The sequence below is a fragment of the Phoenix dactylifera genome, chromosome 11 (assembly GCF_051530095.1).
Source record: "Phoenix dactylifera cultivar Ajwa chromosome 11, Ajwa_hap1_PhDact_Kaust_v1.1, whole genome shotgun sequence".
Taxonomy (NCBI): domain Eukaryota; kingdom Viridiplantae; phylum Streptophyta; class Magnoliopsida; order Arecales; family Arecaceae; genus Phoenix; species Phoenix dactylifera.
In genome coordinates, this window is record NC_143200.1 from 1,376,293 (window position 1) to 1,399,100 (window position 22,808).

Sequence of the window (22,808 nt, forward strand, 5' to 3'; positions counted from 1 at the left end):
TTTTAAAGTTTGGTTAGGAAAATTGGCAGGCCTATAAATTAAGCCCACTCTATTTATTGTAGTATGGGTAAAAGTTAGCTAGTGTTTCCTTCCTTACTCAAAGCTTTTAATCCTCATGTTCAAGATCTCGCGCCAGTACTATCCTATTACAATATCTATATGATATGAGATGGTCTGTTGTCGATACAATATGAGAGTCTCAATTATCTCGATTTTGCTCATCTCGATTAAATAGCAGAGATTCCGCTTATCTCGATTAAATAGCAGAGATTCCGCTTATCTCGATTAAATATACAAACATGAAATTTCTCCTGCCTGACATTTCGATTAAAAAAAAAACAATCAACGTGCCAAATCATTTTAGTATCGGTTGCCCACTTAGATGAGAGAAGCTGCTTTAAAACTCTTGATTAGTCTTAAGCAAGCAAACCCAGCTTGTCGCATTACTGGGAGTTGGCACGCTTGCTTCCCAAAAAAGAACTTCTAAAACGAACGGAAGAATACATCAAATGTTTTATAAGAACTTTTAATGAGCAAAGATATGGTGAGTTCAGCACCGGAAACAAGCAGGCCAAAAAAATAAGAAGACCGTGTTGCGCAAAAACAAATCCTGAAATCTGTAAGATAATGGAAACAAAGACCAGCAGGCTGATATGTACACAGTTCGCACCAGCCTCCTGATTTTAGTTGGTAACTCATGCTCAGTCAAAGCTGAGCCCCATAAGGAATCCAAATTCTCCAATCCTCCAATCTCCCAACTCATAGAGAGGCCCTACAAGCAATCAACTCTTCCCTGGGCCTGTTCTCACGGATGATGAATCTTGAGAAGTTTCTTGAAGGCGGTATAGTGTGATTTCTTGCTGCTTGAAGTACCGCCGGTCCTCCTCATCCACGAGAACTAAATTCAGGTAATATTTTACGCCGAATTTGTTGTTAACGTTGCGATAAGTTGGTGTCAACTCGTATGGACTCAGAAACAATCTAATCGGAATCGATTCCCCTGCAAAAAAAAGGGTTTCATTTAATGAATCGCTCGCAACAGTTTTTGTATTTTAAATTACAGCATCTGCAAAATTTGCCAGCTAACTTTGATCATGCAGCATGGATCATGTCAGCTCTGCAGTATCAAATTGCAAACATGCCCTTCTATAGTAACAACAGGTTGAAATGCTCCAGATTTCTAAATTTACTAACTAAATACATTATCCAAACATGCCATGATTCATTCAAGAACGATACCCGGTGGAATGTTCAAACCAAGATATTAAGATTTCTTGGTTTATGCATGTTTTGAACTAGAGAAGTATGTATCCAATGGACCAACCTAGATATTCAGTCTTTCCTTGTTATTGTTGTTGTTGTTGTTAAGCTTTAGCTCTATTATTGACAGACATTTCAAATCATCTCCCTTAACGGTACTTAGCATCTGCAGATTTCCCAACTGGAAATATATGGATAAAAAGAGAAAGATCATAAAGGTATGACAAGTGCATTTGTAACACGTACCCAAGACGCACTGTATTCTTGTGCCTCAAGTTGCACAACCAAAATTATCTAAATCACCGTAAGTGGGTTGATAGAGTTGATTTTGAACACTAGGGAGTCCTATCAAGTGTGTTCCCAAAGAATGAAAAACATTTCACAAGTTGATCCTCAACTGACGACAATACTAGAACTGGACTAGCCTACCTAGGTTAATAAGGACTGTCTCAAGACAGCGTCGAGTTAATCAAGTGACGGATTCTACATCAACTATAATTTCATATATTCATTTATTTTAGATTGTAAGAATTTAAAAAGCATTAGAAATTTCAAGAAAAAAACTTTAGCTTTTTTTTTTGTTCCTCCCTCTTTCTTTCAAGAAGTAAACAAGGAGTTTTGGTTGAGGATTTCACCCATGGGCCAAAGGTCTACCCATCATAAAAACTTAATACACGAGAGCTTTTTCATTTGTGAAATATTCATTTTGGCCAGTTCTAAAATAATTTGTAAACATAAATTAGCAGGCTACATACTGCATGCCTAAATAACTTCCTAGTACTGATCATACTTATGGTCAAAAATTATTTTGTTCTGCATTATAAAGCTCAAAAATACTAATACAACAACACCCGTATTGAATATCGCATCAGTGTCAAAACAACTAGAAACTCAGCTGAGCTTAGATACTCATCCCAACGTTCTCTAACAACTCCTCATAATTAATGTTACCCCTTCAGTTCAGAAATATTAAAAGAAACAAAGCTAAAAAAGTGTAACTATGCATGCAATTTTTTATAAGCTTGCAGTTTTGCACATGTCAATTTTATGAGTCTTCTCAGTATTCATGAATATCCATGACAGTATTCTGAGAGCTAAGTTAAATTGTTCCATATTTAAGAAAGCTATAGACACGAACCATTGATTGGTAGAATTTTAAGATTATAAAAGATTCAGCAGATATTCATAATGTTAAATATGAATCACGGGCCAGAAGCTGGCTCTGTTAGCCAGCAAAAAATGGGGGTCTCCACTAGCCACAGATGCCAACCATCCTGCCTGGAGATGCACACTGCATGCCTTGAACATCCAAGAGCTGCATTCAAGGATGGCCCCACATCTCAAGGCAGATTGAATGGCACCTGCGGACAGCAGAAACTTGTATCCTCACAGGCCTGAAGACCCAGTGCAATCCTAAATATTGATAAGGCATTACAAAACATCCAGATATGTATAACAGATTAAATTAAATATTGAGTTTAATATGAGATACCTACCTCTTACAGGAGCACCATCCATCAACTCAAATTTTGCAAGGGTCTCAGTCTCAACATATGTATTAGGCCCTGATCCAGTGGATTCACGACGTCTAATCTCGAGCTCCATATTTTTTATCTTGATTCTTACTAGAAGAAAATATATTTTTCCAACGATAACATCCTTCAGATGATACCTGAATGAGGTGAGCACCAGTTAGAGAAGGCAAAAGCCTACACGTCAATTTAAGCAGAACAATTGAGCAAAGCATATGGATATGTGCAACCATACTTGCTTTTGTTGTACTCAAATTCAATGTGCAAACAATCTTCAATTCCAACTTCCATCTGCAAAACTAGCCATCCTAATCAAGACAGAGCAAACTAGTTCATTGAAAATAAAGCTAAAAATTAAATTGTTCTAGCTGTTAGAACCGGCAATATCTTGTTGATCAGATTTCCCTTTCTATATGTTTAGTTGACATTTTCTGAGCATTTAGAGAATAAAATCATCATTTGGCTTCTTCAAAAGAAGATTCATTTCATCATATCTCCTTACTAGAAATATAATCATGTTTTGAGTTTGTGATTCATCTGATGTATATATTGGTGAACTAGAGGCTCACCTTAAAGAAGGAAGCTTCACCAAATGTTAATCCCTAAATTGATGAGGTAAAGAATAAGCATTAAGAAAAGGTCTACCACAAGGAGGTAAGATCTGAAAGTGATATTTCTTTGGATACATGGAATGCATTCATCACGACCAGAGTCCCCCTCAAATGTAACTAAAAATGGCACGTATTGGGAGGATGCTTGTATTTTTTCAATAATCTATTACTGATGTGCATGCCATTAAAACATGCATGCACTCTATTCAGCGGTGCAAAGTTTGGGAAGTTGTATTGGCAAAATCTTGATGCTAACTCCCAGATACTTCAAGTTAAGCAGCAATGCTGTCATCTCATTTTGTTCTCATCTAATTACTGACTATCCATTTTATTTTCTTAGTTACTATTCAAGTGCCTATTTTCCCCTAAAAAACATGAATGCTTTTCTGCCCTTTATTTTCATAGAAGATTGGCATCAGGTTGACAGGTTGCAAAATGTTCACAAGCATTAAAGGATCGTCCTTTGATCAATAAAGCTGGCTCATAAAGATTAGGATAAGGCTTCCTGATTGCTGGTCTAGCATAAATTCTTCCCATTAACAGCTGAACTTTAGTTAAGCATCACATGCATTCTAACAACTGAACTTACCTTGATGCTGTTGTTGATTGTTGGAGGAGAAGTAAAATTGTGGACCTGACAAAATAGAAACGTGAGAAATCAGACACAGAAAAATGTATCAGTTACTGGTACTTGTAATGCATGACTTAGTCTCCTCAAAAAATAAAATGGGCTACTTAGCATAATGCATAAAAGTATGACCAGATTACACAAATGATTTCAAGGATCATCACATGATTGAATGGGTTATTTATAGAATATTAATCATCAATTTGTCTTGATAAGGCACAAATAATTTGAATAATTCCTTCGCCTAGAAAGTAAGAGATCTTTTGGAAATATAAAAAATCTCTTTTACCGAATAAAAACCACGTAAGAAAGTTTCCTTTTGCTTCCAAGAACATAACAGATTCTTTTTTAATCCTCATTTAACACCAAATTCTGTCGTAAGTTACTACGTCAATTAATTTCTTACATGTCCGTCATAATCTTGTTATTCACTACCCCCCCTTCAGATCCCCCTTCTACATATGTCTTGTAATCTTCTTATTGACATTCTGGTGCAAAGTCTGTCGAACCGGGCCGAGCCGCCCGGTTCAGGTAGTACCGAGCCGATCCAGTGCAAAACCGGACTAGTTCGCCATTTCAATTCGGTTTCGACCCGTCGCACCGGGTCAGTTCGCCATTTCAATTTGGCCGGCCAGTTCGATGCCGACTTGGTGCGAACCGGTCGGTTCGCACCGAGTCAACCCGATTTCGAACTAGGTTAACTGTGGGCACTGTGCCGGTTCGCATCGAGTCAACCCGATTTCGAACTAGGTTGACTGTGGGCACTGTGGCATTATTTCCCTAGCCGTACAGGTTCTGGTTTGGTACCGAACCGTACCAATTGGTATGGGTCTTGGTATCAGTTCGGCGGTCTTTGTTCTGGTGGGTTTTGGAAATATAAAAAAAAATCTCTTCTACTGAATAAAAACCATGTAAGAAAGTTTTCTTTTGCTTCAAAGAACATAGATTCTTTTTTGATCCTCACATTCTGTTTTAATCCTCATTTAACACCATATTCTATAGTAAGTTACAAACTTAAATATGTTAAAATTAAGTTCTACCATGTCCATCATAATCTTGTTACTCACTAACACCCCCCCACCCACCCCCTCTTCAGATCCCCCTTCTATATATGTCTTGTAATCTTCTTAATGAAACCCTGGCCAGTCTCCATCCCCTTTTTTTCTGACGAGAGGGGGCTAGGTGGGTAAGATCAAGTTTGACATAATGTGCAACTTCAAAATCTGTGATCAATGAAATGTGTCATTACAAAATGTACCATTATAAAAGAGGATAAGTTGGGCAACATTCTGCATCTGATGACTTCATTTCCATGTCATTTTTGAGTCAAACAATTGTTACAATAGAACAAAACCATGCTTGGCATATGATGCCATCATATGCTACTTGAAATACATTTTGTCAATCTTTAAGAGGTGTATCATGGACTTACACAGAACTCCTGGTATTCCACTATATTGCTGACATAATTACGACTGATTGTTACTTTTAAAATGTACCTGCAAGCTTGTAGAGAACAATCACTTCAGTGATCAAGATAGGATAAGATATTAAGATATATATCATATTCATTTTAATAAAAATGCACATATAACCCCAAGAGTTCTAACGATAAGCCACATGTAGATAATGTGTTTTAAGCTCAACAATCAGCATAAGCTCAAAAGAAATAAACAATTAAGTTGAAGGGTATGAGGAATAATTATTCAGGAACTAAGCTCATAATTAGCTGGAAGCAGTTTTGAGAAGAAACTCAGGATTAAGCATCGCAGGTGGTGCATATCATAAAGAGTTGAAGATTACAAGCTATAATCATGATACTTCACCAGATGTACATATTCCTAGTAGTCCATATAACGCCACCACACACAAAAAAAAAGATTAGTACAATTTAAAATAGAAGAAATAACTTGCCATTTTCTTCAAGTTAGCATTTAAAAATTCCAAAGAAATGTTGGATACAACTACAAATCTCACTTGCCATTAACTAAACACAAGCAAAAGAAATGTTGGATATAACTAGAAATGTCACTTCTAAAGAATTTATATAAGTTACTTTAACGGAAAAATCTGAAGAATAAAATGAGTCAAAGTCTGAGCATTTATATAATGTACTACCTAGACTTCATAGTAGCTTGGAATCATAACAACAAGACTAACAACTGCTTTAGAAGATCTTATTCCCCACATCAGCTTTACTGAAAAATACTTCAGCGAGAAGCAAGAAAATATGCAAACTTATCTTTGCTTTCCAGACTGACATTTCTACATGCTTCCTACAATGTATTCGTGATATTTTGCTAGTTTTTTATTTACAAGATACAACTGTTGCCAAGCTTTTTGAATACAGGAATCATACATATATGAAAGAAACAATACACCCCAAAAGAGAATGGAGATGTACTTGCTATTAATATGAATACCGTATTTAAGAATCGTAAACTAATAAAATATAGCGAACAGATTTATGATATTTGCATTGGTGATATGGCACTTCTTTTAACCAAGAAGGAAAGGCGCAAAATGGTCACATTTGCTTTATTATGCTAAAAAGGTGAAGATACCAGGATTTTTATGGGCTTTAGCTTTTTAGGAGATTAAATAGACAAAAAAATAAAATAAAATAAGGAAACATTTAATGCTATCTAAAAATCATAGATCCCTTGGAGTAAGGTTGTTAAGAGTTGTACTCTATAGACATTTACTTCCTTCACAGTGGAACTTTTATGCATTCATTGGGAGAATGTAACAAAAGGCATCTAAAAGAATTGCACATCATAAATTGACCAAATTGAACAGCAGTATTGAGGACAATAACAAAAGAGCCCTATGATCAACAAACCTCAGAGGAGTTTAGAAAATGTAAATGGACAACTTCAGATCAAGTACTTTTTTATTATTATTGTTTAACTCAAATAATAAAATGTTCGAGACTTCCATAACTTGGAATTATGAGTCACGATGAAGTGCTGATGCATTTAGCTTGACACAGACCCAAAGTAAATAACAAATGAAGCATAAAGCAAGACATAAGAATTTGCTTGTCAAATCTTTATGAAAGGTCTCCTAGTAAAATCTAGATGAAAATCACTTCTTAACAGAACATTAAGACAAAGGGTTATCCTTGGCACAATGGTAAGATTGCTCCATTATAACCTGAGTGTCATGTGTTGAGACACGGAAACAAGCTCTCCACACACGGAGACAAGGCTGCATACTTTTGACCCTCTCCAGACCTTGCAATGGTGGGAGCCTCGTTCACTAGGCCGCCCTTTAACAGAATGGTAAGATGCAAAGAATATCATAAAACTTGTTTCATGAAGATACTAGACAAAGACATCATCATCATTGCCCACATTTTTTGAGATGCTAAGAATTCTGCAATCACCTTACTACAAAAGAAGTTTAAAAAGGATTCATACATGAGAACACTCTTCTCACTACTCTAGAGTAGTTTCTTCTCTAATGAAAACTCAATACCTATTAAAATAAGGGTCTCAAGTAGATAAGTGCTAAAATACCGAAGCCCAAACAGTTTGTTAAACCAGCCAAAATGATAATGAAAATTGTGCTATTTCCGCATAAAAACAACTAGCTTTATTTAATACGCATGCCCCATATGTAGAGTGATTGCTTACCTCAATCTCACATTCACCCCATTATACGACTCATAAGGCATTTCGACTGTAGAAAATTCAAATGGGTATGTTTTCCTTTCATATATTTCACCAGGAACGTCTAATTCACGCACTGCATAAGCAAAACATTATATTGAGGCCCCAAAGCTAGTTAAATTAAAAGAAGAACTTGTAAAATAAGCAGCAATTTTTAAATAAAAAGGTGGTATGCAATAAGGAACTATCACTATCTTACAGAAATCCATATCTCACAGTTGTTGTTCTGTTGGTCACCTTGCCATATGGAAGGATAACTTCACACTATGAAACAAGGATGGGTTCCTTTGCTTAACTAGCTTACTAAATGGTATCTTGAAAATTGGTGAGAGTTTCATAGGAAGAAAAGGGAATTGTGTTAAACAAAAATTTCTTAAGAACATGAACATGAAAAAAAACTTAGTGCAACAAACAAGGATATCCATAGCATTAGAATACTGCAAGAGGATGGTGGGACAGAATATAACAAGCAACAACAATTTTTGAAACCAGTTAGCATTATCTAGGATACTCTATGATCAAACAGTTGCTTTTAGAGAAAACAAATAAAAGATCAGCAGGAACAAACAACAAAAAAACTTTCATGAGTGACAAGCATCTAGAATACTAGTAAGGAATACTTGGAACATTAAAAAGCATGCACAAGCTGTGAGCATCTAGAATGCTAATAAACAATGCTTGAACGTTTAAAACATGCATGACAGAGCAATAACGTGGGAATGGCTGCATTCAGAAGGGGAATCATGAGAGGCATCTAGATGGCTAGAAATCTATACATTCAGCATGTGAAACATGCATGTCAAAGACGTGCATGAGCAGTCATGATGAGAAATGAATTGCCAATTGAAGTGGTGTTTTTCCAGCTGCACCCAACATACAACTTTGCCCATCTTTATACGCAAGATAACATGTGTGTTAATATTTGGAATGATACTAAACAGAAATTACATATACAGTCATAAGTCATCAAAACCCAAAGAGAATACGGAATTCAATTTCAAGCAAATTAAAAATTAAGTAGCCAATAAAGGTAAAATCTAAAGCAATGGCAACCTAGAGTTGATGACTTTGTTAAAGCATTCATGTAGTACAGCAAGGCAACTTAAGCAGGGCTTATAAAGATATTCATATGTTACACTTGAGACAAACTTGAGCAACAAAATTGTTCTCTTTTACAAGAATTTTTTTTTTTAAATTAAAGTTATTAGCATGTGCTATATTTTCTTCTTTTGGTCAGTACATCTTATCAACTACATAATAAGATAATCGTACTTCCAAAGTATAACTTACCAAGGGAAGTGAAGTCATAAAAATTGCCTCTGTCAAAGTACAGCTCTGTGAAAAAAATAAAATAAAAGAAAATTAGGGAAACATAAAAATACTTAATGCTAACACAAAAAACATCATATGAAAACATTATGCTTCTATTTGCACACTTCGCATCTCATGAGTGATGTCATACAGGAGATCTCAAAATAAAATACTAATATGATGAATAAAAAATAAGATCATTTGAAGATTACTTTTTTTTATGATAATAAAAAAACTGCAAGTCAGAGGTACTGCCCTAATCTGGTAGGAGGTTCCTATAAGAAATGGTTATTGTCACACAAAATAAAATATGTATAAGAGATAAACAATTTCCAGAAATACATTATGCATGAGATGAGAAAAAAGCTATTTGAACTGCCTGTGTAGCAGTGCATGAGATGGTGGGAGCTATTATAAATATCTGGTATTGATGATGCACTGTGCAAGCATGTTTTCTATAAAAGGAAAGGGGGGGAGCATTCAATGTAGAAGATCACAGTGTTTGTATGCATGAAGCATAAGAAGAATAACATACCATAACCACCAAACCTCATCTTACTCTTGAGGCATTGAATATATAATATATATGTTCAAGGATAACTTAGACTCAGATAAATAGGTGTAGTGAAATCCAGAATAAGGCATCATAAGTGAAGAAGGATGAAAAGTTAAGCAAAAAAAATGTTAATAAAGAAATTTACTCTATCTAATAGAATGTTTAAAAAAAACCCAATTCATCCACAAAAAAAAAAGAACATAGAAGGTTATTACTATCAAAAGCACACTCTTAGTTGCACCAAGCGGGTCCTATTGTGCGACAGGACCTCTTTAAAAAATTAGTAAAAATGAATATCAAGACTTCTTTTGGATCAGACAAAACTAAAGAATAATTAGGAAAAGTAAAGTTGCAAATAAATAGTATTTGAAAATATTTAGTTCATCACTACATTCATCTATAGGCACATACTGCCAAGATTGTGTAAGCTGCAAGGGCTTTTGGACTTCTAACTACTTATGGCACATCAGCACACTTACATGAATGCTTATACCCAGTTGATGATGCAATATGCTTGTTTCAATGTACAAGATATATCATACAGAAAATCTGAAAAGCCTTTCTTAACTCCTGCAGCTAGCACTTAAACTCAATTAAACAACTTAAGCACATATCTAACAACCAAAGTTTGGTGCTTTAAGGCCACAATACTGCTTAAGTAACATCATAAAACTTAGTAATAATGATGAAAATTGTAGATCAATTAAGAAATATATAAATCTAGAAACACGTTTACATAGGGCAACATAAGTAGATAGTATGTTGATCATAAATTAAGGAAATTATTAAGAAAAAAGGTTGGTATTACAGTTGATTAATTTATGACAAATCATGAGCATGATATTCATCACTTGAATAATCAAGGAAACAAAGCATAAATAGATATACAACTTGCATTAGATAGACAAACAAATCATGACACAAAGGCTAGCAGTATGTCAACCACAGCTCTAGTCTGTACTATATTAAAAAGAGAGTTGGATCCTTTGTGTACAATCATCAACATGGATTATTTTGGAATGAAAAATGTAACCATAACTAATCTCAATTCTCTTTTCTGATTCCATATCCCACATCCATTGAAATCTTTCAAGTCCTTCTTATCCCTATCTTAACTAACCTCTCTCCATCTAACAAACTTTTTTCCCTCTCTCTCTCCCCCCCTATAACAACCTTATCCACCCCCAATTTCTATCTCCAATTTGAATTATGTTTAATACTATTTATTTATTTTTGTTTGGTATGTTATTTTTTTATTTCAAAATCATGACACTTGTTTGTTACTATATTTCTTTTCCTTCTGTGTTTTACTAAACATGCATCGCGCATACCCGTATGCTAGTAGAAAAAAGTAAAGGTGGAATCTTAGAAGAGACCATATTGCCATATCCATATTAGGTCACTTGTTATTTGTGGCATACAAGAACCTCAGAAATATTGTGCTCATGCGCACACCTACACCGACCATCTAATATTCAACAAGGACAATCAGGATCAAAAGCTTTGAACAAGAATGGCATACCTATCTGCCCAAGGAGCTCAATTTTGACACCATTATGTTCGACCTTCTTTCCTTGAATAGGTTCTACAACCACCTGCATAACATAGACCTCAGCATAATCATCCATCCAATTTCTTCATACGAAGGGGAGGAAAAAATATAAACAAACATATGCTCATCAAATATGCAAAGTACCTCCCCAGATATGGTTTCTTGACTTAGAAAAACTGGAACCGTAGCTGTCTTACCATTTTCCTTCTTTATCGAATTCTGAATAAACAAAGAGAGAAACTTATATCTGTACAAATTTGATTGAGATATTCTTATTACTGCCCAAGTTTAGAAATTGCTGGAGAAAAAAGGATGTCAACAATGTAAAATTAGCTGAAATTGGAAAAGTGATTTCCCGATAACAACATGAAATGCATAAACCAATTCTCTATCATAATGAACAATGCATATGAGTTATAATCCAATTTTTAACCAAAAAAGTGTTAATCCCTTCATGAAGTGAGTATATGTGAGTGAGTGTATATGTGCACTTGTGTGTGATGCTTCACTGGTAAGTGTGTATGTAACAGATAAATATAAACATATGACACAAAGACATTTATAATCCAATTTTTAACCAAAAAAAATGTTAAAAGCCCTTATAGAGTGATATATGAATATGTATATATGTATATGCAGGTATTATAGATAATATGTACATCAGACACATACACATTTATCATTTTATGGAAAACTAACTTTGAGTGTTCATCTTATCCGGTCTGAATGTTGCATCTAGCAATCAGGGGAAGTGTTTCTGCAATGATGACTACTCTCCTTGGAAATAATATTTGTCTTAAGGAATGGATGTAAGAAAAGAAATCAATTTGCTCAAAGAATTATTAAGGAATTTAAGTTTATCATGATGTTTTCAGCTCAGCGTACATTTTATCGACAATTATGCTTGTAATTGCATGCAAATAGAGGTGTCAACGAGCTGAGGTGAGCCAGCTTTGGTAACTCAAATTAGGCTCCAAAACCTGAAAACTGGGCTCAACTCACACTAAACATTTTTCTTAGAATGATTCTCATTTTATCTTAGATTTGTTAGATCATGGTTTTACGTACCAACCCACAGTGGCTGGTATAGGGCGTGCTGTATTGGCCTAGCATAATATTGGTACCGTACAGGGGCTCAATACACCCCTGTATTGACATATGGTACAACTGTTCTGCCAACTCTTACATGTATCGGCACACGGACATATAGCACCAAACTTAACCATACCAATAAGTTACTAGCATGAAATCTAGTACTGAGGCACAAGACATTGTTCTAGATTGTGAACCAGTATCCAGTAATATCATTCTAGCATAGGAAATAGTCCTTTCATAAGTTTAGGCATATTTAAACTCAAGGTAAGCCATCTCGATGCTAGGCTCCATACCAATACCACCCTATCACTATGTCGATACGCCCGATATAGGGCTTGGTTTGGCATACCGAGTGTTAGTACACCCACCACACCACGTACCAGTATTGAACCGATATGGTACGATATGCTTCGTATTGTCTAGTTCGGTACACTCTGTATCATCCAATTCGGTAGTTCGGTACGATATGGCGTACCATATATGAACTGCATATGGTACATATGAAACCAAAATTTAGTTCGTTTCTATTTCTATTATTAAAATTATACTTGTTTATTAGAACCAAGATTACCCTAAAACAACCCCAAGCTAGGTCATTAGCTGAGTTTACTTCAAGCTCAGACACAAATCAGTAGGTGGAATCTATATTTTAGGTTGGGCTTTAAGAAGCCAAAGGATTTTGTTTCCTCCAGAAATTAAACCCCTAGAAATTCCAGCCAATCAAACCAAAGTGCAGCATGCACCATGAATAGAAGACCCAACTGCTTTTCAAGGAAATTGGTCCCAAGAAAGAGCAACCAATGAAAAGCTGCTTTATCATATGCAGCGCATATCATACAGTGGTTCAAGCCTTCAGGCCCATGGCAAAGAGACCACTATTGTTCCACTGACAAGAATAGCTATGATAAATCGCTGAACAGAATGCATCATAAAACAAGGTCCAACGAAGGCACAAAGGTTACCAATTCACTTAAATGAAACAACAGAAACACTATAAGAAGAACTGATCACTTAAATGAAACAATACAAACACTATAAGAAAGAACCTGAGACAAAAATTATTTTTTCACTGAGGACAATAAGAGTATGGCCATTATCCAATAATGAAAATAATTTCTACAACATCGGCTCTCATGAAGTTATCTACCAAAGTTTCACATGACATATATGCATGAATAAAACAAGATCAAAAAATATACTCAGTTGAAAGATTTACCACCTTACTACAATGCCGTGAATATCTCATGCTTTACCTGTTTTCTGGTCTTCCCATCAGAAAATCTGACTGTGATGTTACATGGTGGCTTGAATGCTCCAGCAATGAAATTCTGGAGTAGACAAAGTACAATTTAATGAAAAGAGGACAACAAAAATCTATATACTAAGCATCAAAAAACATTCTATATGCTAAACAGATTCCAGATGTTCATAAGTAATACAAACAACAAATTCCAGAAAAAAATAAAAAAAAATATCTTAAATAATGAGATCTCTACTCTCCAATCAAATGCTCGACGAGAATTTCATTAGGGCAGAGCAGCTATACCTTCCAACTTAATGCATGATAACTATGTCATATGCAACCTATTTGAAATTTTCTCTAGAAGAACATCTTTAATGTTAGTATAAAGGTTTTTTACGTGAACATCATTGCACTCTCATCTCTCCCCCTGCTCCCATTCCACAGCAATATTCTACATCCAACAAGAAAAATATCATGATATAAAAATGTAAAACCCATAAAAAAGTGATCCAATTTTACTAATAGGTAGTGAACCTTCTGCTTACAGCATCTTCTGCTTACAGCATTTACAATGACAAGAAAGAAGACTTTGCTCCATGGTGATCCCGCATCTAAGTCCTGAAGTATTCGCTCACATATAAGAGAAAAGTCAACTCCAAAACTGGAACCAGAACTTTCTGGTTCGGTTGGAACAAATTCTAAACCAGTATTGGTCTGTATACGTAAGCATTCAAGAAGCAACTTCTCAATATTGGCCTTGAATTTGGCAGTAAATTTTTTATACAGGTTTAACTATTCTGAAGTTTATACCTCAGCATCTCAGCCATTTATATTGGTATATTTCAGATTGTTGACCAATAATAATAGGGCAACTTACACTCTTAGATAATTTAAAAAAACTTAAATGTTTAACTCGATTTAACTTTGATCACTTCTGCTAGAAAACACAAAAAAATACAACCAATGGTTACACGCTGAAAGGAACTTTAGTTTATTTCATTCACTTGTTTTTTCTTTAATTATTTCTAATTTTTTCCTACTTGTGTAGATTTCCAATTAATTTTTTGTGGTTGGAGCTGGAGCATAAACTTGCAAAACTACAAAAATGGCCAAAATTTCAACACTTTTGACCCTGCCAAAAGTTCTCAAATCTAAAGCACCAAGACGGTCACTAAACATTAAATCTATCAAAATCCTAATCTATGAGCGTCCGATGCGCCATCGAATTCCCTACAAGGTACCAAACCAAGCTGCAGTTAATTCTGCCCAGAATTACAGACGAAAAAGAAAAGAAACTTACCATCTTTTTCTGTGATCAAGAACTGATTTGAATAAATCGCCCTTACCCTTGATTCTCCACTCCTACTGTATCTAACCTCCCCGACAACAGCTGAAGAATAATCGAAGAAAGATCGTAAGAAAGTACTAAGGAATCTTGGCCGCAATACCTGCGCTACTAAAAAATGTCAAAGACCTGGGATCGAGGACAGAACTCTAGCGTCGGCGAAGATCGGACGAGTCGAGAAACCCTAGATCCCGATCGCTAGCCGAAATCTCAAACTACGAGAAAATTGGAGGAGAAGAGACCAAGAAGGAGGCCAAGATCCACGGAGGCGGAAGAGAAGCTCGCCTCGGAGTCCGAAGGCGATAGAAGGCGGACCGTCGCCGGCGGGCAGCGGCGGAGCGAGGGGCGAAGAGGGGGTTTCCAGAGAGAGAGAGAGAGAGAGAGGGGAAAGGGAAGGGGGCGTCCGAAGAAGGTCGGGTTGGGATGGTAGAGGGTTCGGATCGTGTACACGTGCAGTCGGAGGTATTACGCTACGAAGGACGGCATTGTCTTTCCCGCTGCGAGTCAAAAGGACGCGTTGGACGGGAGCCGAGCTGGGTTTGCCGATTTGAACTCGTCGGCGCAAACCGTTTCATTTTCTTGTTATTAGACATGCAGTTTTTAGCAAATTAATAAGCAAATAAAAATATAAATATTTAGTGCATACAAAATATGATTGGGAGGATACTTCTAAACCATTTAGAATGTAAATTAAAAAAAACTAATAATCTGATGTACGTAAGAATTTTTTGCATACATATCTTTTTAAATATTAAAATTTACATAAATATCTTTCTAAAATTAATATTTACATGTATATCCTTATAAAATACTTGTTTTGCATGTATACTCTTTATTTTTCTTTTTTCTTGCATTTGTGTCCACACCATCTAATACTGTCAAAAAATTAGTGGTTTAAAATTAAAAATGACTAAAATATTCTTAATGGATAGATATGAAAAAAATATTTATAAGAGTATATAAAAAAAAATTTTACGAGGGTATTTATATAATTTTACATATTTAGAAGGATATCTAAAAAAAAATTATGCAAGCTATGGAAATTAAAATATAAAATTTTAAATTTTATTTATATAAATTGGGAATAGAATAGTGGGTGACTTTTGTATCTTGGATGTGCCTTCTCTCTCAGCGATTAGCTGATGGCTCCCCTTGGTTGAAAATCATCCAACCAATGCCAAGCTGGGTCACGTGGGCCTTAAGATGCGCTATAAAGAGGTCGATCTCTAAGTTTGCGTGTATTTAGAGCAAACAAGCACTAGGCGATCGCATTGCTTCTTGTACCGAATGCATGTTCTTGTTCTTATGCATTGAATCCCAATAAAAATGAAATCGCAATTTGTGTGTGTGTGTATGTATATATATATATATATATATATATATATATATATATATATATATATATATATATGTATAGGGATAATATTTTTTTTTTGGCCGCTCATACTGATGTCGTGAGAGTATTGCCATCAAAGTCAAGAGACAAAACACTCCACAAAGATAGGTGAACAGATATAAAGCAGATCCAAAAAATCTTCTCAGAATGATTAGTTACAAAGTGGATCCAAAGAATCTTCCCAGAATGATGAGTAGAAAAGAAAACGATCCAATCAACATGATACTAACTCTCACTGGGCTGCCTTCAAAATGGTAAGTCAGGCCTTAGAAATGGTGTACACGAGTTTATGATGCCATTTACAAGTAGGAGAACGTGCAGATCTGGGCAGCAGATGGGGAGATTTATCTCAAGTTAGATCCAAAAGGAGACAAAGAATGGTAGTGAAGCATGGGATGATGGTTGTGGAGGTGATGTGAAGCAGATTAATTTGTATATGCCATGGAGAGTTGATGGACTTTGTGTGGATTCCATGGTTATTTCTGTTACCTCACTTTTCATTGCAGGCTACTAATGTTATGGGCATGCATGCGCATGCTGTATAAGTGTGTGATGGTACTACTACCAGCAGTGGCTTTTTGTGTGTGTGTGTGTGTGTGTTTGTGTGTGTGTGACAGAAGGGACCGAGGAAGTTCTTGGACTAATGACTATATACTTCAGTATTTTCTTTAATATTTGGTGCCTTCACTTGCCTTCCAATGAATTACTGCGTAAACAAAATAAAGGCTGGTTAGCTATTAGAAAACTTGTTTTAAAGGATGCTGGGGGACCTTCCATAGCGAGACTCTCGTCAGCTATGATGGTATCCCGATGGGCTTTCACCATGACGGCCTCAATGCTCTATAGCATGGGGAGGGATTGGAGTGAGGAAAGATTGGGTTTATGAGTTGGGACTGAAGGGTTGAGAAAAGCTAGGGTTTTGGATAGGTTGTTGGGGGATAATAGGAGGGTTCATTGGACAATGAAGACCATGGAGAAGGAGAAAAGGAACTAAAGCTAGTTACAGCCTTACAAGGGCTTAGATTTAGGGTCCGAGTTAGACTCACAAATTGGCACCGCTTTTGGGTTGACCCAGCTCGGGGTTCAAGTCAAGAGTCGAGCTCAATCCAGCCTAAAGCTATACGCAAGCAAGCAAGTGCAAAACTTAATCGAGCCCTAGTTGTAGTGTGATGCTGTTTGTAACTGATTTAGATAATGATCAGTAGCTGATGGTTTACGTAATGAGAGGATAGGTTCTGGCACAATGGTAAAGTTGAGCATGCATTTGACGTACAAAAATAGCTTAACAACTTCTCTGTACGTAGAAAAAAGATTGCATATATTCGACTCTTCCTGGACTTCATAATAGTTGGAGCCACGATGGTATAATGAGCTCAACATAATCAACTCATTTAATCATTTTTCTCCAATATTAATGGCTAAGAAACCCATCAAAACATTTTCGATACAACCTCATAACAAGCGATGAACAGCATGACACTAACAGAGCTGAAATCAAGTACTGACACCTTGATTCCCTGACTGGCACCCTACTCCCTGGTTTGCATGATTCGGATGGCAGCAAGGCAAGCCACATCCCACCATCAAGGGCCACATCTCACATGCTCCCCTTTGCACAGAATTGTGATAGGAGAAGTGAAGATTAGGCCTTAAGAGGCATTAAAAGCCGGGCAGGTTAGGCCTTAAGCGGCATTAAGAGCCGTGCAGATTTGTCCTTCATTTTAATCAGAGGGATGAGCCTAGGCCCGGGTAGCAATTTTATTTTATCTATGGGCCGCCCTTCCGTATAATTTCAAACATTCTAGCCGTTTGTGCATCGCACTAAAAGCCCTAACGGCTATCTTCTCTCACATAAAAACCGCCCTCTCTCGATCCCTTCCTCCAAAATCTTTCCGAGCGAGCGAGCGAGCGAGCGAGAGAGAGAGAGAGAGAGAGATGGCAGCGACGATGAGCGGCATGGATGCCTACGAGAAGCTGGAGAAGGTGGGAGAAGGGACCTACGGCAAGGTCTACAAGGCGAGGGAGAAGGCGACGGGAAAGATCGTCGCCCTCAAGAAGACCCGCCTACCCGAGGACGACGAGGGCGTCCCTCCGACCACTCTCCGCGAGGTCTCCCTTCTCAGAATGCTCTCCATAGACCCCCATGTCGTCAGGTGAGCGAATCTTTTCTCTCTTTTTTCTCTCTTTAGTGAGTTTAGGATTTCGGTAGCTAAGAGTATAAAAGCCGTTCTCAAGTTCTTTATTTTGGGGCTCATCATTTCTTTGTAAGTCGATGGATTTTGATTCTTCGCTTTAGATTTTTTTTTTTTTTTAAAGGCTCTATCTTGAACGGTTTCTTGGTTCTTATTGTATGTGCAATAATTTATTTCTGCCCAAATATTACTTCGTGAAGCTTCTGTTTTATGTTGTTAAAAATTATTTCGAGAATATTGTGTTTACATAAAGTCATGATTTTGGGATTCTTTTGATGCTTCTATCTTGTCTTCAATAAATTTTTCTTTGGGACAATGTTCTAGTTTGTAGCATTCAGCCTCCCATGATAATGATATACGTATTATATCTTGTTAATCTGCCGAGATGGAAAATAAAAAAAGACATTTCTTTTTGGCAATTTCCAGCTCCTTCATCTCCCTATTTAATTTCCCTTTCTTTATTGCACTGATTAATGATTACTGAGACTTCTGTTAAATTTATTGCTACCACTATCAATTCCAGGCTGTTGGATCTGAAACAAGGCCAAAACAAAGAAGGGAAGACAATTCTTTATCTGGTCTTTGAGTACATGGACACTGATCTCAAGAAATACATCAGAAGCTTCCATGCGAGCCGGATGAAGATTCCATCCAAATTTGTGAAGGTGACATTCTAAAAGCTTCTCAGAGGCACATATATATTGCCAATGGAACCGTCACCTCTGAACCAAAATTGTTATCAAGGATGCAAAAATAATTTCTAAAGAAAGGATTTCCATATACTCATGGGGTCTAATGTTTCGATATTGAACCATCTTTCTCATAGGTTTTTCTGCTTAATGAATCAATAATCAAAATGTCTTCATTTTGCTAGAAATGAGGCAGATTCCATCTGTGTATAGCTGACGGGTTTATCAGCCATCATGCTTGACACTATCAATTATCCCTAAGTATATTTGCAAGTTTTGCCTTTCCTTTTGGAAGTTGAACATCATGGTCATTGGAGATCATCTGCTTCACTGGCTATTATTTATTTAGCAATGAATCAATTGTAACAAGTTGGGTGGAGATTCTTAGGAGTAGGTATTCTTCTTCCTGCAGATTTTGATGTACCAACTGTGCAAGGGTGTAGCATTCTGTCATGGTCATGGTGTACTGCATAGGTAAATTTTACATCATCATCATCTTTTCCTAGTTTAGGTAAAATACAGAGTTTGCACACAACAGGTCCCATTTTTCTCAATTTGCATCTCATGCTCCCTTTTCATTTGCAGAGACCTGAAGCCTCACAATCTTTTGATGGATCGGAAGACGATCATGCTTAAAATAGCAGACCTCGGACTCAGTAGAGCATTCACTATTCCCCTTAAGAAGTATACTCATGAGGTTTGCGCTTTAGAAATAATCTTGATTTTTGTTGAAGTAATATTACCTTCATTATGATTTCTAATGATATCCAAGCCCTTGATACCTTGGATTTCTAATGAATACTAACTACTAAGATAACTATTTGTTTCAGATCCTGACACTGTGGTATAGAGCCCCCGAAGTGCTTCTTGGGGCCACACATTATTCAACACCAGTTGATATGTGGTCTATTGGCTGCATATTTGGTAGGCAGTTCACTTCTTCCAGGCTGACCAAGCATGCTTAGAATTCATGTTGTATAAAAAAATAAGTCTTCTTTTCTTTTTTTTTAAAGTAACCTAACTCTTTTTTCTTGGTCTTCTTATATTCTAGCTGAACTAGTTACAACTCAAGCACTATTTCCTGGAGATTCTGAACTGCAGCAGCTCCTTCATATTTTCAGGTGCCTACCCAGTACTTTTCTTGTGTTTCCCATATTTTCCTTTGAGAACATTTATGTTATTGACTATTTTTTTCTTTCAATGTTGATCATTTATTCATTTATTTTCCAGGTTATTGGGCACTCCAAATGAAGAGGTGTGGCCAGGAGTAGGCAAATTACCCAATTGGCATGAGTATCCTCAATGGACCCCAAAGAAACTTTCCTCAGCAGTTCCAGATCTCGACGCTGATGGAATTGATCTGCTTTCGGTGAGTCGAGCCTGCATGCACTCTAATGTCATTCGATATCGAGGTTTTCTGTATGCACAGGAAGCATATTTCTTAAAACATATAAAAACCAAGATGCTTCCTTCCACTAAAATACTAGGCTATTTTCTCTGGGTGATCAAATGTCGAGCCACTGAAATGCTGCTCCTAGTACATTCTTTTGAATTAATATATGTAGTTGTGAGTAATGGAATGGATGTGGTAATATATACACGTCTTTCTATTTACTTCATAATCCTGCTGCTTGTCTTTTAATACATGGAACTTCCACATTTTTGCAGAAGATGTTGCAGTATGATCCTTCGAAGCGGATCTCTGCAAAGAAAGCAATGGAGCACCAATACTTTAACAATGTAAATAAAGCATATGTTTGACATCTTTAAATACTGGGGCCAAATAGGTGTTACTTTGGTGTGTATGGCTGCTTTCCTCAAGCATTGCAATTTGGTGGTATGTCTATTAAGATCTAAGCTTTGTATAATGTTTTTACTCTGCCTCAGTAGCTGAGAAAAAGGTGGAGACCAAAACCTTTTCAGGAATGATAATGTGTATGATTTGATTTACTATCCTGACCTGTGTGAAGTTTTGTGACAACTTTCATTCGACGCGCTATTCAAGTATGAAATTGCCTTGGTTCTTACATTTTATGTATCCTTTAAGCATTTGAAAGAAGATCAAAAGAATTCAAAAATGTGACATGCTGAAATGGGCAGAAATTTTGTTTACTTGCATAGGCACATGATTAAATTATCCCTTAGATAGACCATAAATCATTGGGCTCCAGAATTTTGATCTTAATATGGAAATGGATAGATGATATAGTGAAGAAAATTCTACAAGCTTTGTCATTGTGGCATCAATGCAAGTCTAGCATATTCCGTAACAAAATAGTAAGGGGGGTAATGCTGATTATATTCCATAGCAAATATTTCATGTCTGGATCAAATTAACAGTTCTCATTTTTCATCTCAAATGGCAGCAACAGAATGGCAACTGTGACAATGAAAGAAAAACCACATGAAGGCACTAATTTTTCAATAAAAAAATACTACACTATGACTCTTTAAGAGCCGCATGAATGGTGCTACAATTGGAATAGCACTCCTTTCATGTTGCCGGCTTCTGTATTACGGATTGCTGATATAAGCCTCGCTTTTTTTTGTTGTTGTTGTTGCTAAAGCAGATAATTCATACAGTTCCAGAATAAACACATCAAAAAAAATCAAAAAATAGCAAATCCCAAAGTGCTCTAGGCAGCTCTCTTTTTTCTGACCTACAGGGCACATACAAAGCCACTCAGTCTACGGCCCCATTGGCCTCTCTGTAAATGTTCTTAGCCTGGAATGTTACGCCACCACTAACCATGGCCCGGATGTCTCGAAGCAAGAGGTGGCACCCACCCACGCTGCCGGTGCCTCTCTAGATCCAGCCGATAATCGTAGCCGAATTACCCTCAAGCATAACTGCTATAGCCTGCAACACGCACCGAGCATGGGTTAGATTGGCCCATGTTGCCCTTAATTCATCCTCCGAAATTGAGGTGTCAAATATCTGGCGACCCCCAGCAACAACCACCCTAGAGTCCGGATCTCTGATGACGAAGCCATCTCCTCCCCTACTGCCACCATCTAGAACACATCCATAGAAGTAGACTGCCTTGCTTCATCTTTGATTTCTGTATCAAGCTAGATTGCACCAATCATGAGAGCCTTGAACTTAAAATGCCCATGAGAGCTCAGGGCGTATGCCCAGAAAAAAGTAACAGAGCATTTTCACTCTGCCAAATTACATCAAGCATTTTAGAGATATAGGAATTAGGAAATTCCAATTATGACTTAGTTAGTGAAAAAAATTGTTGAAAAAAAATTAAATCAGTAAACAAATAGCATGTTTGGAACACAAGTCCATTTGTGGAAGTATGTCTTTCCTATACTCATTGCAAGTGGAAGTGCACATTGCACCAAAAGAGCGAGCTGATATAAAGGATCTTAATGCACTAGGCCCAGATGAATTGCATCTTTAACTGAAAGGAAAAGAACTCTTGGAATAAGGGAGGCATTGTCATGATGCTTGGAATAAGGGGTGCCCAGTCATGTTCATCCGTATTTGGTTCTGCCCTATCATGGAATAAGTGGTGCTAATTTGATTTATTTTGGATTATTTTGCCTAACGACCTCTTGCAACTCACCTAGAATACTTTTGTTCCAGCTATTCTTAGATTCATCCTCACTAAATCTGGTTTATCTGCAGCTTGTGACATATATAGCCTGTGATAAATGACGAGAATTTTCATTATTATTATTCTGCTTTGCTTGAGTGGAATTAGCGAGGAAGAGC

The 22,808-nt window shown here is 36.6% G+C and overlaps 2 protein-coding genes across 6 annotated transcripts; one reads left to right on the top strand and one right to left on the bottom strand.

Moving 5' to 3' along the window:
- Nucleotides 1-510: 510 nt before the first annotated feature.
- LOC103711668 (vacuolar protein sorting-associated protein 26B-like) lies at nucleotides 511-15,261 on the bottom strand. Of its 5 annotated transcripts, none has more exons than XM_008797923.5 (12): nucleotides 14,956-15,261; nucleotides 14,763-14,852; nucleotides 13,473-13,547; nucleotides 11,269-11,343; nucleotides 11,095-11,167; nucleotides 8,996-9,040; nucleotides 7,670-7,781; nucleotides 5,464-5,530; nucleotides 3,993-4,037; nucleotides 3,028-3,083; nucleotides 2,757-2,932; nucleotides 511-1,000 (listed from the first exon to the last, which is right to left on the bottom strand). In XM_008797923.5, exons 2-12 carry the CDS (start codon nucleotides 14,763-14,765, stop codon nucleotides 783-785), a joined length of 945 nt encoding a protein of 314 aa, XP_008796145.1. In that variant the 5' UTR covers nucleotides 14,766-14,852; nucleotides 14,956-15,261; the 3' UTR covers nucleotides 511-782. The 5 variants fall into 5 exon arrangements, with proteins under 5 accessions (XP_008796145.1, XP_008796137.1, XP_026662400.1 ...); XM_008797915.5 differs by having other exon boundaries at nucleotides 14,937-15,255; XM_026806599.3 differs by having other exon boundaries at nucleotides 11,269-11,371; nucleotides 14,937-15,242.
- Nucleotides 15,262-18,024: 2,763 nt separating this feature from the next.
- LOC103711692 (cyclin-dependent kinase B2-1-like) lies at nucleotides 18,025-21,153 on the top strand. The gene is made up of 8 exons (XM_008797935.5): nucleotides 18,025-18,356; nucleotides 18,919-19,060; nucleotides 19,497-19,558; nucleotides 19,670-19,781; nucleotides 19,915-20,008; nucleotides 20,136-20,205; nucleotides 20,315-20,453; nucleotides 20,753-21,153. Exons 1-8 carry the CDS (start codon nucleotides 18,139-18,141, stop codon nucleotides 20,843-20,845), a joined length of 930 nt encoding a protein of 309 aa, XP_008796157.1. The 5' UTR covers nucleotides 18,025-18,138; the 3' UTR covers nucleotides 20,846-21,153.
- The last annotated feature ends 1,655 nt before the right edge of the window (nucleotides 21,154-22,808 follow it).